Genomic DNA, 19,647 nt, shown 5'->3' with positions numbered 1-19,647 from the left:
CCTCTCTAGCCCTTTGCTTCTTCCTATTCTCATGTGGTCTTCATTTACCATGGTCTCCTATTCCTTGTTCTCCCTCTCTGTTCTTGATCTAGCTGGAATCTCCTGCTCCCCCAAGCTCTCTTTCCCTCGACCTTTGCCCTTCATTGCCCCCACTCATGTCCAGGCTGTTGACATAGATCTCATCCATTTCTCCATCATTAGTTGATCTTCGTGACTTTTTTGGGGTCCTTTTTTTTTCCAGGTAGCCTCCCTGGTGATGTGAGTAGCAGTCCAGTCATCCTTGTTCCACATCTAGTATCCTCCTATGAGTGAGTACATACCATGTTTGTGTTTCTGAGCCTGGGTTACTCACTCAGGATGACTTTTTCTGTCTTAGTCCTTCTTATCTCATCACTGATAATGTGTTTTTAAATGTCAATTTCAGTGACACAAAATGGAATTCTGTATGCATTAAGTAAGCTATGTTTTGGAAGACATGTTTACCAAGTATCTATCAAGTGGAAATATACAATGGTGTATGCTTTAAGAAAGATGCATAAGTCCAACTTTTAAAAGGTCCTAATATTTTAGAAAGTTGACCTAGAGTAGGATATAGGTACACATGTGAATAGTGCTACTGGTAAGATGTTGTAAGATGACATGAGTTCCCGTAGATTACAACAGGAGGTATTAAGGCAAATGAGTACCTATGAAGCTGGAAATAGCCATCGAACATCGCTTTCTACCCTCAAAATGGTGTCCTTTCTCCTCTGACCCCTAATCTAGTTACCTCCAACTACAAATTTTCCTTAAACAGATTCCAGTTGTTGAACGTGTTATTTAAATTTACCCTTCCTATTTTTCATTTTTCTTCAAGAAACACTGTTAATCTACACAAAGGTGTAGTGAGAACTTCATGTACATACCCTTGAGCTAACCTAAGTGATATACTATGATGCTCTTGAAGTCAACCATGTACTTCTATCCAATTAAATACTTCCCTTTTCTTAAAAATATATCTATTAATCCTAAATAGGTATTTCCATTCCCATAGAACTTTCTCTGCATGCATCACCAATATTCACTTTCCTGTGTATGTATATATGTACTTGTAGTTATTGGTTTACATTTTTAAACTTTATATGCACATTATAATGTATCCAGAAATTAGCTTTTTCCTTTATATATTTTTCTCCACTACACTATCCAATATTTGCCTTTTTAGGTCTTTCTCTGTGTCTTAGACCTTTCCCGAATTGTAGTATTTCCATGTACCATCCCTAGATGTATCCAGCATCAGGTATTTATTGTTTTATTCAATTTATTTTAATGGGCCTCAATTCAGTGATATAACCTTTGTCCAATCACAGTGAAGCAGTATTCTACATTAGCACTTCTCATACTCTGTTGAAATGAAGGATAAACTAAAGGTCTTCAGAACGTGTGCCAGATCAATTTGAGAATTTACTATCAAAGACATCTTGAATGGAGCTAAGGAGTTGACATTGCTCACCAATTCCCATGTGCTGCTGCGACTGTTGTTGTCCTATGTGTTCAAGTACCCCAACTTGCTTGCCGACAAACTGGGTCACTTTCAGTTTCTGTGAATAAAGGTCAGACTATTCAAGACCTCCATGTCTGTTTTCTTTCTCATAAGTCGGTTAAACTGACTAATGGAATTTCTTGAGAGTGTAACTGGGAGACTGAAAATAGTTAAAAGTAATCTGCTTCAATGACTGGTAGGCTACTTCAAAAAGAAATGGACATTAATCAACTTGAGTTTGTAGTATTGATAAAAGACTCTCCCATATATTCATTTCAAATTTATTTTTAATTTAAAGAATATTTAAACAGTTTGAGAAGTTTTATTTGCATATATTTGGATGAAGAATATTAGATGAGGATCACTGATACTTTCCATGAGTCTCCAATCTACAAAGAACCGATTCATTGATGTTTATCCATGGCTTCCTTTGCCCTTGTTCTGTAGGAAGAATAAGAGATAATTGACAATTGTAAAACATTGATATGAACCACTTTTTTCAATCTTAGGAAAATAGTGTACCTTACATCTGTCTGTATTTTCAACAAAAAATGAACATATTTTCTTCTTGAAACTCAAACCCTCCCGCATGGCCTGCAAGTGAGCTTCCAATGCCAACAGACATTGAAGAATAAGAAACTTTGCTAATGCTTGGTGGCCTTGGTCCCTTTGTTGCAAAGATCAGCAGCTGATAGACTACAGAAGTGTTAGTCAAGGACTCACTGTACTAGAACATGTCCTGCTCAGGGTCCTCTGAGCTGTGTAATATATCTTGGAATCCCTTTCCAGGTATTATAAAAGACAGACTGCCTAGAGGTAGCTCCTTCTATTAGGCACTCACTCTCCCAATTCTATGTTTCCTTTGGCAGGGTCTGGCCCTCTTGGAGGGTCTTTCCCTCTCCTGAATAGGTGGGCTCCAATAACTGAACTTGTCATAGCTTGGGTGAAGCAGAATGTGGTCATAAATAGCATGCATACAAAATTTAGGGGCATGATGTATTAGAAAAAATGAAATTTCTCTAGCGGGAACTAAAGACCCATAGGTAAACTCACAGCATGCAGGATGATCTTCATCCCCTGATCCTCAACGTCATCTTCTCCTTTCTTCTCATATTCATAGTCGTCATCTTTATTGTCGTCTTCGTCGTCGTCGTCGTCGTCGTCGTCGTCGTCTTCTTCCTCCTCCTCCTCATCCTCCTCCTTCTCCTCATCCTCCTCCTTTTCGTCCTCCTTTTCTTCATTATTGCGGCCCTGGTCTTCTTCAGCTTCCTCCTGAACTACTTTGTTCTCCTGGTCGCTATTCCAGACATACAAGTCCTCTTCAATATCAGGCCAGGCTTCCTCGAGAACCGGCCAGATTTCCTCGATATCAGGCCAGATGTCCTCGATATCAGGCCAGATGTCCTCGATAGAATGCCAGGGTTCTTCCACATCAGGCCAGATGTCCTCCATAGCAGGCCAGATGTCCTTGATAGAATGCCAGGGTTCCTCGACATCAGGCCAGATGTCCTCCATAGCAGGCCAGATGTCCTTGATGGAATGCCAGGGTTCCTCGACATCAGGCCAGATGTCCTCCATAGCAGGCCAGATGTCCTCGATAGAATACCAGGGTTCTTCCACATCAGGCCAGATGTCCTCCATAGCAGGCCAGATGTCCTCGATAGAATGCCTGGGTTCCTCGACATCAGGCCAGATGTCCTCGATTTCAGGCCAGAGGTCCTCTACAACAGGCCAGATGTCCTCGATATCAGGCCAGAGGTCCTCTACAACAGGCCAGATATCCTTGATACAAGGCCAGACTTCCTCGGCATGAGGCCAGAAGTCCTCGACATCAGGCCAGGTTTCCTGGTCATCAGGCCAGATGTCCTTGACTTTATGCCAGATGTCCTCGACATCAGGCCAGATGTCCTTGATATCAGGCCAGAACTCTTCCACAGGAGTGCAGATCTCCTCAGTATCGGGCCATATCTCCTCCTGCCCCAGCTCTTCCCCCAGAATGGCTCTCGAGACTGCCTGTGAACCCAGACATCCTGTGGTTCCATCGATGTCATCACCAGCCTCACGGATTGTCAGCACATTCAAGACACTTTGTCCAGAGTCGTGATCCATCCTACCACCTTCTTGCTCTGGGTCAGGAAATCCAAGGTCCCGCTCTGCGACAGCAGACACGGTATGAATTTCCTGCCAATTTCCTGCCAATGAAGATCTTACTGAAGCTTCGAGCTTTGAAGGTGTTGGTGGGGATGAGGCGTTGTTAAGGTGACTACCACGAAGTAGAGAGAGGCTGTTGGCCTCAAGGACCTCCTTGGAGGTAGTGAGAGCAGTAGGAAAGATTTCCACTAGTCAGCAGATGGAGTTGGTACTTGTAGAGTACCTATAAAAGAAGGGCTAGACAGCACCAGGGAGGAGCCTTCTGCTGAGGCCAGCCCCAAGAAGGCTGAGAACCAGGTATAAGGGGGCGGAGCATTGAGGAGTAATAATGGCCCTTCTCACACATCACCAGAGCTGTAAGCTCATTGGCTGAGACATAGTGATTGATGTGTATTGTGTCCAATGAGCCATAGAGGTCCTTAAATTCTGGGGACTGCTCAGAATCACACCTTTTTCCCTGAGGCCTTACTGTCTTGGGATACCTTTGAAGGCCATAGGAACCCTGTCTTCTAAATACCACATTGGCAGTAAAGTGGTAGTGTATCAATGTGAATGAGCTCGTCTGCACTGACTTCTATTTGACATGGGTTATGCCAATATAGACAGAGAAATAAAACAGGTATAGAGGGGCAGGAGAGTTGGATGGCTCAGGAGAGCACTTATTGCTCTGCCAGAGGATCGAGATTGGATTCCAAAGGCCGACATGGTGGTTAGCAACATTTGTAACTCCAGTTCTAGGGCATCTGGTGCCTTCAGGTATCCTTGGACATTGAACACACATGATGTACAAACATACACGCAAGAAATAACACCATTGCACATAGAATGAAGATCTAAAAAACTTTAACACCCAATGGTTGTATAGCTCAGGTTTCAGCAGTGGTAAAATAGAAGAGATAGAAAAAGCCAGATAGTAAAAAGTTGAAATGGTTACAGTCAGAACAAAGGAGTTGAAAGTGAAAAACAATTAAACAGGACCTGGAAAGTGTTTTTTCTCACTGCCAAAATCAAATCGATCCTCCCATAAATGCATAAAAAATAAGAGGACAAGCATGTTAAATGCAAAGGACAGTCTTCTTAGGATTACCTAACAAAACGAAGAATTTCTATTTCATTATTCTCTTTTAGTTTTCCTTTCCTAGAATTATCTTCTGCCACTATCCCATTGACCTCAAATCAGTGGTTCTCAACCTTCTTAATTCTGTGGGCCTTTAATATAGTTTCTCAAATTGTGGGTATCCCCCAATCACAAAAATAGTTTTGTTGCCGCTCCATAACTTTAATTGTGCTGCTGTTATGAATCTCAATATGAATATCTGTGTTTTCTGATGATCTTAGCTGACCCCTGTGAAAGGGTCATTCAACCAAAGTGGTCATGACCCACAGGTTGAGAACCACAGCCCGAAGTGGTCATACTCCTTACTCTGCTGTATGACCTAATTTTTTATTTCTGTAGGGTTTGAGCAACATGGACCAGGAAACAGAATGACAAAAGAGATAACTACTGTATTAGGCAAAACAGTGAACTGCTAGGGGTGCTGGTGCCAATCACTCTACGTCATGTTCATTGCAACGACTATGCATGAGGGTTCATAAACGGTCCCATGAATTTCATGATATTTACTCAATATCCTCATTGTATGCATTTCTCCTTCTTTTCCCCTTGTTAATGTGTGGTGTCATAACTTCCTAATTATCATTATCACTAGAAACTAAGGGCTAAAAACTCTCTAAAATCTCTTGGTTTCTTCTCCTTTCTGATTGTGTGGCAGGAACTCTAATTGTGCATTTCCATAAGGTCCTTTTGTCCCTTCAGTAGAGTAACCCTTTCCTTTGCCTACTGTTCCACTTCCACGAAGGCACCAAAAAAGCCAGGTGGTAGCTGGAACTTCCAATTCAAAGTTTGTGCCTTAAAAGTCTTCCCCATAGGAATGAGAAAGATTCTAAAATGTCATAGATGGCAACACTGTGTGAGCATAGCCAGTTTGGTCCACTCCTCTCCACCCCCACCCCCACATAGGATTTTGCTACACACTGGATTTTGAAGGTACAGCCCCAAATATCGGTTTCAGGTTTGGGAGAGGAGTACAGAGCCACAGCTATACAGTGTTAAACATAAACTGCTGTTTTAGTTATCTTGTTCCATTTGATGAACGGAATCAAGTCAAATGTGATCGAGTCACTAACAACCACAAACATACCTTATTCAACTTGGATGTCCTCTAAGACCAGACTACTGTCCATTAAAACTGGAAAAGGAATTAATATAGAGTCACTGACCTCCTCGTGTAGTGCATCTGAACCATCCTAATGCTATGATCCTTTAATACAGTGCCTCATGCATTGGCGACCTCCCCCCTTCAACCATCAAATTATTTCTGTTCCTACTTCATAAGTATAAGTTGCTACTTAACCATGTATCAGATCCTAAGCCCATCAGAAATAGGTGTTTTCTGATGGTCACAACCCACAGGTTGAGAACCACTGTTCTACTGCTTATGCCATAATATCCATAGTGAAGAAAGTAAATTAGTGTTCATGCACATTGTCTCTAGGGTGAAAAACAGTGGACCTAGGGAATAGTAACCACACTGTTGTGTAGACACAAAAGTCACTGTATCATCCAGAAGAAGACAGTTTTCTTAGTGGTTCAAGAAAGGCTTCAAGCTACGATGTTATCAACAGTGAAAATAAATGATGTTTATAGCAGACGCCATTCCAATTGACAATGTAAAGCCCAATGTGTCCAACTCCACAACATATGCAAGTATATAACACAATGCCAGGGTACTTTAACTTGAACTTATTTATGACATTTGTTTGGGTCAGTTCTACACTGGTTTGGTAATCTCCATAGGCACTGTTCCTATGTAGATCTAGAACATACCACCAGCGTGACCTACTCCAAGGCTATTCAGGCATCAGGAGATGCATATGAATTCCCTTAGAGAGCAGGTAAGATTGACAAATTCAGGAACATGTCAAACATTTGCTTTTGCCCCAACACTGAAGTATACCATAGGGTGATTAACCATGCTGGGGTACTGGAGCCCAGAAACCAAAAGCATTGATTTCTCATCATTTTGCAAACTTCCTGTGGTCCACAGGTCTCTCTCACAAGGGGTATGGGAGTGTGACTGACAGCTTTGTATTCCTGTGATAAAATGCTCCACATAAATATTTAATAAAGATTGAGGGTTGATTTTCACCTGTGGATTCAGTCCATGGCTTTAGCCCTGTTGATTTGGGCCTGTGGTGACAGAGTAAATCCTGTTGAAGATATGTAATGGAGGAAACCAGGTTCACCTTAGTATGGCCAAGAACCAAAGTGGTAAATTGTAAGAGGCTTATGCCTAATGATTCAAATTGCTTACTATAGGCTACAACCGATGCTGTTCTACAGAATTCCAGTAAAGTTCTAAACCCTACCTATTTAGTCTCTACCTTATTTACATAGTCTCTTTGAACTACACTAGTAACCATTTCTTCTCTCTTTATCTCTCTAAAGGCAAACATGTCTACATGTGTAACTGGCCATTGTGACTAGAGCACAATGTCTCTCATTGCTGCTTACATAGACCTCTATTGCCTTCCTAAGTTCTACCAGCCAATCATTATCATTGTGATACGTATTGAACCATAACCATCAACCAAAATTAAGTGAACTAATATAGGTTGGTATCACCACATACTAAACTGCCTTCTAAAGTTGATGACAGATCTTTCAGATTTGTCAAAACAGTATAATATTTCTCTTTTAAAAACTCTAATAATCTGTGTTCTCTCTTTCTCTCTCTCTCCCTCTTCTTTCTCTCTCTCTCTCTTTCACTGTCCTTCGCCTAATCTCTTTCATTGGTGTATTTATTCTACATCTTATTGATTTACAGATGATTTGTTTCAGTAATAGTTATTTGGTCATATTGATTTTTGTTTTGTTTTTAGAGTCCTGATTTTTAAATTTTATTTGCAAGTGTATGTGTTTGTGTTTGTGGTTGATTGTGTGAATGTCTGTGCTTGTGTGTTTGTGTCTGCCAGTCCCTATGTCTGATCATGCATATATATCCCAGATATCAAGCAAGTTTTCTGAGACAGGGTCTCTTACTTGCCTACAATCCAGTGAATAGGGTAGACTGTCTGACCAGTGAACTCTAGATTACAAGCACAAGCCAAATATCCTGTATTTTTATGCGAGTTCTCAGGATCAAATTTAGAGTCTCAGCATTTGCAAGCAAATCCTTTTCAGACTGAGCTATGCCCAGGTTTATACTGTATTTTGTTCAATTATACTTTAGTTATTCTTGCTTCAGTTTGAGCTTTCTTTAATTTTCTTAGTATCTTTTTTTGATATTTTATTTTTTTTATTTTACAATACTATTCAGTTCTACATAATAGCCACAGATCCCCTTTTTCTCTCCCTTCCTGCCCCCTCCCCTTCCCCCAGCCTAGCCCCCATTCCCACCTCCTCCAGGGCAAAACCTCCCCCAATGGCAGAGGTCGAACTCATAGACACAGTCCAGGTAGGCCCAGTGCCTTCCTCCCAGGCTGAGCCAAGCATCCCTGCATAATCCCCAGTTTTCCAACAGCCAACTCATGCACTGAGCACAGGACCCAGTCCCACAGCCTGGATGCCTCCCAAACAGATCAAACCAATCGCCTGTCTCACCCATTCAGCGGGCCTGATCCAGTTGGGGGCCCCTCAGCCATTGTGTCATAGTTCATGTGTTTCCATTCGTTTGGCTATTTGTCCCTGTGCTTTATCCAACCTTGGTCTCAACAATTCTGGCTCATATAAACCCTCCTCTTTCTTGCTAATTGGACTCCCGGAGCTCCACCTGGAGCCTAGCCATGGATCTCTGCATCCAGATCCCTCAATCAATGGATGGGGTTTCTAGCACGACAATTAGGGTGTTTGGCCATACCATCACCAGTGTAGGTCAGTTTGGGCTGTCTCTCAACCATTGCCAGCAGTCTATTGTGGGGGTATCTTTGTGGATTTCTGGGAACCTCTCTAGCCCTTTGCTTCTTCCTATTCTCATGTGGTCTTCATTTACCATGGTCTCCTATTCCTTGTTCTCCCTCTCTGTTCTTGATCTAGCTGGAATCTCCTGCTCCCCCAAGCTCTCTTTCCCTCGACCTTTGCCCTTCATTGCCCCCACTCATGTCCAGGCTGTTGACATAGATCTCATCCATTTCTCCATCATTAGTTGATCTTCGTGACTTTTTTGGGGTCCTTTTTTTTTCCAGGTAGCCTCCCTGGTGATGTGAGTAGCAGTCCAGTCATCCTTGTTCCACATCTAGTATCCTCCTATGAGTGAGTACATACCATGTTTGTGTTTCTGAGCCTGGGTTACTCACTCAGGATGACTTTTTCTGTCTTAGTCCTTCTTATCTCATCACTGATAATGTGTTTTTAAATGTCAATTTCAGTGACACAAAATGGAATTCTGTATGCATTAAGTAAGCTATGTTTTGGAAGACATGTTTACCAAGTATCTATCAAGTGGAAATATACAATGGTGTATGCTTTAAGAAAGATGCATAAGTCCAACTTTTAAAAGGTCCTAATATTTTAGAAAGTTGACCTAGAGTAGGATATAGGTACACATGTGAATAGTGCTACTGGTAAGATGTTGTAAGATGACATGAGTTCCCGTAGATTACAACAGGAGGTATTAAGGCAAATGAGTACCTATGAAGCTGGAAATAGCCATCGAACATCGCTTTCTACCCTCAAAATGGTGTCCTTTCTCCTCTGACCCCTAATCTAGTTACCTCCAACTACAAATTTTCCTTAAACAGATTCCAGTTGTTGAACGTGTTATTTAAATTTACCCTTCCTATTTTTCATTTTTCTTCAAGAAACACTGTTAATCTACACAAAGGTGTAGTGAGAACTTCATGTACATACCCTTGAGCTAACCTAAGTGATATACTATGATGCTCTTGAAGTCAACCATGTACTTCTATCCAATTAAATACTTCCCTTTTCTTAAAAATATATCTATTAATCCTAAATAGGTATTTCCATTCCCATAGAACTTTCTCTGCATGCATCACCAATATTCACTTTCCTGTGTATGTATATATGTACTTGTAGTTATTGGTTTACATTTTTAAACTTTATATGCACATTATAATGTATCCAGAAATTAGCTTTTTCCTTTATATATTTTTCTCCACTACACTATCCAATATTTGCCTTTTTAGGTCTTTCTCTGTGTCTTAGACCTTTCCCGAATTGTAGTATTTCCATGTACCATCCCTAGATGTATCCAGCATCAGGTATTTATTGTTTTATTCAATTTATTTTAATGGGCCTCAATTCAGTGATATAACCTTTGTCCAATCACAGTGAAGCAGTATTCTACATTAGCACTTCTCATACTCTGTTGAAATGAAGGATAAACTAAAGGTCTTCAGAACGTGTGCCAGATCAATTTGAGAATTTACTATCAAAGACATCTTGAATGGAGCTAAGGAGTTGACATTGCTCACCAATTCCCATGTGCTGCTGCGACTGTTGTTGTCCTATGTGTTCAAGTACCCCAACTTGCTTGCCGACAAACTGAGTCACTTTCAGTTTCTGTGAATAAAGGTCAGACTATTCAAGACCTCCATGTCTGTTTTCTTTCTCATAAGTCGGTTAAACTGACTAATGGAATTTCTTGAGAGTGTAACTGGGAGACTGAAAATAGTTAAAAGTAATCTGCTTCAATGACTGGTAGGCTACTTCAAAAAGAAATGGACATTAATCAACTTGAGTTTGTAGTATTGATAAAAGACTCTCCCATATATTCATTTCAAATTTATTTTTAATTTAAAGAATATTTAAACAGTTTGAGAAGTTTTATTTGCATATATTTGGATGAAGAATATTAGATGAGGATCACTGATACTTTCCATGAGTCTCCAATCTACAAAGAACCGATTCATTGATGTTTATCCATGGCTTCCTTTGCCCTTGTTCTGTAGGAAGAATAAGAGATAATTGACAATTGTAAAACATTGATATGAACCACTTTTTTCAATCTTAGGAAAATAGTGTACCTTACATCTGTCTGTATTTTCAACAAAAAATGAACATATTTTCTTCTTGAAACTCAAACCCTCCCGCATGGCCTGCAAGTGAGCTTCCAATGCCAACAGACATTGAAGAATAAGAAACTTTGCTAATGCTTGGTGGCCTTGGTCCCTTTGTTGCAAAGATCAGCAGCTGATAGACTACAGAAGTGTTAGTCAAGGACTCACTGTACTAGAACATGTCCTGCTCAGGGTCCTCTGAGCTGTGTAATATATCTTGGAATCCCTTTCCAGGTATTATAAAAGACAGACTGCCTAGAGGTAGCTCCTTCTATTAGGCACTCACTCTCCCAATTCTATGTTTCCTTTGGCAGGGTCTGGCCCTCTTGGAGGGTCTTTCCCTCTCCTGAATAGGTGGGCTCCAATAACTGAACTTGTCATAGCTTGGGTGAAGCAGAATGTGGTCATAAATAGCATGCATACAAAATTTAGGGGCATGATGTATTAGAAAAAATGAAATTTCTCTAGCGGGAACTAAAGACCCATAGGTAAACTCACAGCATGCAGGATGATCTTCATCCCCTGATCCTCAACGTCATCTTCTCCTTTCTTCTCATATTCATAGTCGTCATCTTTATTGTCGTCTTCGTCGTCGTCGTCGTCGTCGTCGTCGTCGTCTTCTTCCTCCTCCTCCTCATCCTCCTCCTTCTCCTCATCCTCCTCCTTTTCGTCCTCCTTTTCTTCATTATTGCGGCCCTGGTCTTCTTCAGCTTCCTCCTGAACTACTTTGTTCTCCTGGTCGCTATTCCAGACATACAAGTCCTCTTCAATATCAGGCCAGGCTTCCTCGAGAACCGGCCAGATTTCCTCGATATCAGGCCAGATGTCCTCGATATCAGGCCAGATGTCCTCGATAGAATGCCAGGGTTCTTCCACATCAGGCCAGATGTCCTCCATAGCAGGCCAGATGTCCTTGATAGAATGCCAGGGTTCCTCGACATCAGGCCAGATGTCCTCCATAGCAGGCCAGATGTCCTTGATGGAATGCCAGGGTTCCTCGACATCAGGCCAGATGTCCTCCATAGCAGGCCAGATGTCCTCGATAGAATACCAGGGTTCTTCCACATCAGGCCAGATGTCCTCCATAGCAGGCCAGATGTCCTCGATAGAATGCCTGGGTTCCTCGACATCAGGCCAGATGTCCTCGATTTCAGGCCAGAGGTCCTCTACAACAGGCCAGATGTCCTCGATATCAGGCCAGAGGTCCTCTACAACAGGCCAGATATCCTTGATACAAGGCCAGACTTCCTCGGCATGAGGCCAGAAGTCCTCGACATCAGGCCAGGTTTCCTGGTCATCAGGCCAGATGTCCTTGACTTTATGCCAGATGTCCTCGACATCAGGCCAGATGTCCTTGATATCAGGCCAGAACTCTTCCACAGGAGTGCAGATCTCCTCAGTATCGGGCCATATCTCCTCCTGCCCCAGCTCTTCCCCCAGAATGGCTCTCGAGACTGCCTGTGAACCCAGACATCCTGTGGTTCCATCGATGTCATCACCAGCCTCACGGATTGTCAGCACATTCAAGACACTTTGTCCAGAGTCGTGATCCATCCTACCACCTTCTTGCTCTGGGTCAGGAAATCCAAGGTCCCGCTCTGCGACAGCAGACACGGTATGAATTTCCTGCCAATTTCCTGCCAATGAAGATCTTACTGAAGCTTCGAGCTTTGAAGGTGTTGGTGGGGATGAGGCGTTGTTAAGGTGACTACCACGAAGTAGAGAGAGGCTGTTGGCCTCAAGGACCTCCTTGGAGGTAGTGAGAGCAGTAGGAAAGATTTCCACTAGTCAGCAGATGGAGTTGGTACTTGTAGAGTACCTATAAAAGAAGGGCTAGACAGCACCAGGGAGGAGCCTTCTGCTGAGGCCAGCCCCAAGAAGGCTGAGAACCAGGTATAAGGGGGCGGAGCATTGAGGAGTAATAATGGCCCTTCTCACACATCACCAGAGCTGTAAGCTCATTGGCTGAGACATAGTGATTGATGTGTATTGTGTCCAATGAGCCATAGAGGTCCTTAAATTCTGGGGACTGCTCAGAATCACACCTTTTTCCCTGAGGCCTTACTGTCTTGGGATACCTTTGAAGGCCATAGGAACCCTGTCTTCTAAATACCACATTGGCAGTAAAGTGGTAGTGTATCAATGTGAATGAGCTCGTCTGCACTGACTTCTATTTGACATGGGTTATGCCAATATAGACAGAGAAATAAAACAGGTATAGAGGGGCAGGAGAGTTGGATGGCTCAGGAGAGCACTTATTGCTCTGCCAGAGGATCGAGATTGGATTCCAAAGGCCGACATGGTGGTTAGCAACATTTGTAACTCCAGTTCTAGGGCATCTGGTGCCTTCAGGTATCCTTGGACATTGAACACACATGATGTACAAACATACACGCAAGAAATAACACCATTGCACATAGAATGAAGATCTAAAAAACTTTAACACCCAATGGTTGTATAGCTCAGGTTTCAGCAGTGGTAAAATAGAAGAGATAGAAAAAGCCAGATAGTAAAAAGTTGAAATGGTTACAGTCAGAACAAAGGAGTTGAAAGTGAAAAACAATTAAACAGGACCTGGAAAGTGTTTTTTCTCACTGCCAAAATCAAATCGATCCTCCCATAAATGCATAAAAAATAAGAGGACAAGCATGTTAAATGCAAAGGACAGTCTTCTTAGGATTACCTAACAAAACGAAGAATTTCTATTTCATTATTCTCTTTTAGTTTTCCTTTCCTAGAATTATCTTCTGCCACTATCCCATTGACCTCAAATCAGTGGTTCTCAACCTTCTTAATTCTGTGGGCCTTTAATATAGTTTCTCAAATTGTGGGTATCCCCCAATCACAAAAATAGTTTTGTTGCCGCTCCATAACTTTAATTGTGCTGCTGTTATGAATCTCAATATGAATATCTGTGTTTTCTGATGATCTTAGCTGACCCCTGTGAAAGGGTCATTCAACCAAAGTGGTCATGACCCACAGGTTGAGAACCACAGCCCGAAGTGGTCATACTCCTTACTCTGCTGTATGACCTAATTTTTTATTTCTGTAGGGTTTGAGCAACATGGACCAGGAAACAGAATGACAAAAGAGATAACTACTGTATTAGGCAAAACAGTGAACTGCTAGGGGTGCTGGTGCCAATCACTCTACGTCATGTTCATTGCAACGACTATGCATGAGGGTTCATAAACGGTCCCATGAATTTCATGATATTTACTCAATATCCTCATTGTATGCATTTCTCCTTCTTTTCCCCTTGTTAATGTGTGGTGTCATAACTTCCTAATTATCATTATCACTAGAAACTAAGGGCTAAAAACTCTCTAAAATCTCTTGGTTTCTTCTCCTTTCTGATTGTGTGGCAGGAACTCTAATTGTGCATTTCCATAAGGTCCTTTTGTCCCTTCAGTAGAGTAACCCTTTCCTTTGCCTACTGTTCCACTTCCACGAAGGCACCAAAAAAGCCAGGTGGTAGCTGGAACTTCCAATTCAAAGTTTGTGCCTTAAAAGTCTTCCCCATAGGAATGAGAAAGATTCTAAAATGTCATAGATGGCAACACTGTGTGAGCATAGCCAGTTTGGTCCACTCCTCTCCACCCCCACCCCCACATAGGATTTTGCTACACACTGGATTTTGAAGGTACAGCACCAAATATCGGTTTCAGGTTTGGGAGAGGAGTACAGAGCCACAGCTATACAGTGTTAAACATAAACTGCTGTTTTAGTTATCTTGTCCCATTTGATGAACGGAATCAAGTCAAATGTGATCGAGTCACTAACAACCACAAACATACCTTATTCAACTTGGATGTCCTCTAAGACCAGACTACTGTCCATTAAAACTGGAAAAGGAATTAATATAGAGTCACTGACCTCCTCGTGTAGTGCATCTGAACCATCCTAATGCTATGATCCTTTAATACAGTGCCTCATGCATTGGCGACCTCCCCCCTTCAACCATCAAATTATTTCTGTTCCTACTTCATAAGTATAAGTTGCTACTTAACCATGTGTCAGATACTAAGCCCATCAGAAATAGGTGTTTTCTGATGGTCACAACCCACAGGTTGAGAACCACTGTTCTACTGCTTATGCCATAATATCCATAGTGAAGAAAGTAAATTAGTGTTCATGCACATTGTCTCTAGGGTGAAAAACAGTGGACCTAGGGAATAGTAACCACACTGTTGTGTAGACACAAAAGTCACTGTATCATCCAGAAGAAGACAGTTTTCTTAGTGGTTCAAGAAAGGCTTCAAGCTACGATGTTATCAACAGTGAAAATAAATGATGTTTATAGCAGACGCCATTCCAATTGACAATGTAAAGCCCGTCTGTGTCCAACTCCACAACATATGCAAGTATATAACACAATGCCAGGGTACTTTAACTTGAACTTATTTATGACATTTGTTTGGGTCAGTTCTACACTGGTTTGGTAATCTCCATAGGCACTGTTTCTATGTAGATCTAGAACATACCAGCAGCGTGACCTACTCCAAGGCTATTCAGGCATCAGGAGATGCATATGAATTCCCTTAGAGAGCAGGTAAGATTGACAAATTCAGGAACATGTCAAACATTTGCTTTTGCCCCAACACTGAAGTATACCATAGGGTGATTAACCGTGCTGGGGTACTGGAGCCCAGAAACCAAAAGCATTGATTTCTCATCATTTTGCAAACTTCCTGTGGTCCACAGGTCTCTCTCACAAGGGGTATGGGAGTGTGACTGACAGCTTGGTATTCCTGTGATGAAATGCTCCAAATAAATATTTAATAAAGATTGAGGGTTGATTTTCACCTGTGGATTCAGTCCATGGCTTTAGCCCTGTTGATTTGGGCCTGTGGTGACAGAGTAAATCGTGTTGAAGATATGTAATGGAGGAAACCAGGTTCACCTTAGTATGGCCAAGAACCAAAGTGGTAAATTGTAAGAGGCTTATGCCTAATGATTCAAATTGCTTACTATAGGCTACAACCGATGCTGTTCTACAGAATTCCAGTAAAGTTCTAAACCCTAACTAGTTAGTCTCTACCTTATTTACATAGTCTCTTTGAACTACACTAGTAACCATTTCTTCTCTCTTTATCTCTCTAAAGGCAAACATGTCTACATGTGTAACTGGCCATTGTGACTAGAGCACAATGTCTCTCATTGCTGCTTACATAGACCTCTATTGCCTTCCTAAGTTCTACCAGCCAATCATTATCATTGTGATACGTATTGAACCATAACCATCAACCAAAATTAAGTGAACTAATATAGGTTGGTATCACCACATACTAAACTGCCTTCTAAAGTTGATGACAGATCTTTCAGATTTGTCAAAACAGTATAATATTTCTCTTTTAAAAACTCTAATAATCTGTGTTCTCTCTTTCTCTCTCTCTCCCTCTTCTTTCTCTCTCTCTCTTTTTCACTGTCCTTCGCCTAATCTCTTTCATTGGTGTATTTATTCTACATCTTATTGATTTACAGATGATTTGTTTCAGTAATAGTTATTTGGTCATATTGATTTTTGTTTTGTTTTTAGAGTCCTGATTTTTAAATTTTATTTGCAAGTGTATGTGTTTGTGTTTGTGGTTGATTGTGTGAATGTCTGTGCTTGGCTTGTGTGTTTGTGTCTGCCAGTCCCTATGTCTGATCATGCATATATATCCCAGATATCAAGCAAGTTTTCTGAGACAGGGTCTCTTACTTGCCTACAATCCAGTGAATAGGGTAGACTGGCTGACCAGTGAACTCTAGATTACAAGCACAAGCCAAATATCCTGTATTTTTATGCGAGTTCTCAGGATCAAATTTAGAGTCTCAGCATTTGCAAGCAAATCCTTTTCAGACTGAGCTATGCCCAGGTTTATACTGTATTTTGTTCAATTATACTTTAGTTATTCTTGCTTCAGTTTGAGCTTTCTTTAATTTTTTTAGTATCTTTTTTTGATATTTTATTTTTTTTTATTTTACAATACTATTCAGTTCTACATAATAGCCACACATCCCCTTTTTCTCTCCCTTCCTGCCCCCTCCCCTTCCCCCAGCCTACCCCCCATTCCCACCTCCTCCAGGGCAAAACCTCCCCCAATGGCTGAGGTCAAACTCATAGACACAGTCCAGGTAGGCCCAGTGCCTTCCTCCCAAGCTGAGCCAATCATCCCTGCATAATCCCCAGTTTTCCAACAGCCAACTCATGCACTGAGCACAGGACCCAGTCCCACAGCCTGGATGCCTCCCAAACAGATCAAACCAATCGCCTGTCTCACCCATTCAGCGGGCCTGATCCAGTTGGGGGCCCCTCAGCCATTGTGTCATAGTTCATGTGTTTCCATTCATTTGGCTATTTGTCCCTGTGCTTTATCCAACCTTGGTCTCAACAATTCTGGCTCATATAAACCCTCCTCTTTCTTGCTAATTGGACTCCCGGAGCTCCACCTGGGGCCTAGCCATGGATCTCTGCATCCAGATCCCTCAGTCATTGGATGGGGTTTCTAGCACGACAATTAGGGTGTTTGGCCATCCCATCACCAGAGTAGGTCAGTTTGGGCTGTCTCTCAACCATTGCCAGCAGTCTATTGTGGAGGTATCTTTGTGGATTTCTGGGGACCTCTCTAGCACTTTGCTTCTTCCTATTCTCATGTGGTCTTCATTTACCATGGTCTCCTATTCCTTGTTCTCCCTCTCTGTTCTTGATCTAGCTGGAATCTCCTGCTCCCCCAAGCTCTCTTTCCCTCGACCTTTGCCCTTCATTGCCCCCACTCATATCCAGGCTGTTGACATAGTTCTCATCCATTTCTCCATCATTAGTTGTTCTTCGTGACTTTCTTGGGGTCCTTTTTTTTTTTCCAGGTTGCCTCCCTGGTGATGTGAGTAGCAGTCCAGTCATCCTTGTTCCACATCTAGTATCCTCCTATGAGTGAGTACATACCATGTTTGTGTTTCTGAGCCTGGGTTACCTCACTCAGGATGACTTTTTCTGTCTTAGTCCTTCTTATCTCATCACTGATAATGTGTTTTTAAATGTCAATTTCAGTGACACAAAATGGAATTCTGTGTGCATTAAGTAAGCTATGTTTTGGAAGACATGTTTACCAAGTATCTACCAAGTGGAAAAATACAATGGTGTATGCTTTAAGAAAGATGCATAAGTCCAACTTTTAAAAGGTCCTAATATTTTAGAAAGTTGACCTAGAGTAGGATATAGGTACACATGTGAATAGTGCTACTGGTAAGATGTTGTAAGATGACATGAGTTCCCATAGACTACAACAGGAGGTATTAAGGCAAATGAGTACCTATGAAGCTGGAAATAGCCATCGAACATCACTTTCTACCCTCAAAATGGTGTCCTTTCTCCTCTGACCCCTAATCTAGTTACCTCCAACTACAATTTTTTCCTTAAACAGATTCCAGTTGTTGAACGTGTTATTTAAATTTACCCTTCCTATTTTTCATTTTTCTTCAAGAAACACTGATAATCTACACAAAGGTGTAGTGAGAACTTCATGTACATACCCTTGAGCTAACCTAAGTGATATACTATGATGCTCTTGAAGTCAACCATGTACTTCTATCCAATTAAATACTTCCCTTTTCTTAAAAATATATCTATTAATCCTAAATAGGTATTTCCATTCCCATAGAACTTTCTCTGCATGCATCACCAATATTCACTTTCCTGTGTATGTATATATATACTTGTAGTTGTTGGTTTACATTTTTAAACTTTATATGCACATTATAATGTATCCAGATATTAGCTTTTTCCTTTATATATTTTTCTCCACTACACTATCCAATATTTGCCTTTTTAGGTCTTTCTCTGTGTCTTAGACCTTTCCCGAATTGTAGTATTTCCATGTACCATCCCTAGATGTATCCAGCATCAGGTATTTATTGTTTTATTCAATTTATTTTAATGGGCCTCAATTCAGTGATATAACCTTTGTCCAATCACAGTGAAGCAGTATTCTACATTAGCACTTCTCATACTCTGTTGAAATGAAGGATAAACTAAAGGTCTTCAGAACGTGTGCCAGATCAATTTGAGAATTTACTATCAAAGACATCTTGAATGGAGCTAAGGAGTTGACAGTGCTCACCAATTCCCATGTGCTGCTGCGACTGTTGTTGTCCTATGTGTTCAAGTACCCCAACTTGCTTGCCGACAAACTGGGTCACTTTCAGTTTCTGTGAATAAAGGTCAGACTATTCAAGACCTCCATGTCTGTTTTCTTTCTCATAAGTCGGTTAAACTGACTAATGGAATTTCTTGAGAGTGTAACTGGGAGACTGAAAATAGTTAAAAGTAATCTGCTTCAATGACTGGTAGGCTACTTCAAAAAGAAATGGACATTAATCAACTTGAGTTTGTAGTATTGATAAAAGACTCTCCCATATATTCATTTCAAATTTATTTTTAATTTAAAGAATATTTAAACAGTTTGAGAAGTTTTATTTGCGTATATTTGGATGAAGAATATTAGATGAGGATCACTGATACTTTCCATGAGTCTCCAATCTACAAAGAACCGATTCATTGATGTTTATCCATGGCTTCCTTTGCCCTTGTTCTGTAGGAAGAATAAGAGATAATTGACAATTGTAAAACATTGATATGAACCACTCTTTTCAATCTTAGGAAAATAGTGTACCTTACATCTGTCTGTATTTTCAACAAAAAATGAACATATTTTCTTCTTGAAACTCAAACCCTCCCGCATGGCCTGCAAGTGAGCTTCCAATGCCAACAGACATTGAAGAATAAGAAACTTTGCTAATGCTTGGTGGCCTTGGTCCCTTTGTTGCAAAGATCAGCAGCTGATAGACTACAGAAGTGTTAGTCAAGGACTCACTGTACTAGAACATGTCCTGCTCAGGGTCCTCTGAGCTGT

At 41.2% G+C, this 19,647-nt stretch overlaps 2 protein-coding genes across 2 annotated transcripts; both read right to left on the bottom strand.

Annotated features, from left to right (window-relative positions):
• Positions 1–1,791: 1,791 nt before the first annotated feature.
• On the bottom strand, positions 1,792–3,971 carry LOC143270871 (uncharacterized). The gene is made up of 2 exons (XM_076562111.1): positions 2,576–3,971; positions 1,792–1,963 (listed from the first exon to the last, which is right to left on the bottom strand). The coding sequence occupies exons 1-2, from the start codon at positions 3,629–3,631 to the stop codon at positions 1,937–1,939; spliced, it is 1,083 nt and encodes a 360-aa protein (XP_076418226.1). The 5' UTR covers positions 3,632–3,971; the 3' UTR covers positions 1,792–1,936.
• Positions 3,972–10,467: 6,496 nt separating this feature from the next.
• Positions 10,468–12,647, bottom strand: LOC143270893 (uncharacterized). Its single transcript, XM_076562170.1, has 2 exons — positions 11,252–12,647; positions 10,468–10,639 (listed from the first exon to the last, which is right to left on the bottom strand). The coding sequence occupies exons 1-2, from the start codon at positions 12,305–12,307 to the stop codon at positions 10,613–10,615; spliced, it is 1,083 nt and encodes a 360-aa protein (XP_076418285.1). The 5' UTR covers positions 12,308–12,647; the 3' UTR covers positions 10,468–10,612.
• Positions 12,648–19,647: the final 7,000 nt, after the last annotated feature.

Source organism: Peromyscus maniculatus, chromosome X (assembly GCF_049852395.1).
Source record: "Peromyscus maniculatus bairdii isolate BWxNUB_F1_BW_parent chromosome X, HU_Pman_BW_mat_3.1, whole genome shotgun sequence".
NCBI lineage: Eukaryota > Metazoa > Chordata > Mammalia > Rodentia > Cricetidae > Peromyscus > Peromyscus maniculatus.
The sequence above is the reverse complement of the archived record's forward strand: the minus strand, read 5'-3'. Positions and strand labels throughout refer to the sequence as shown.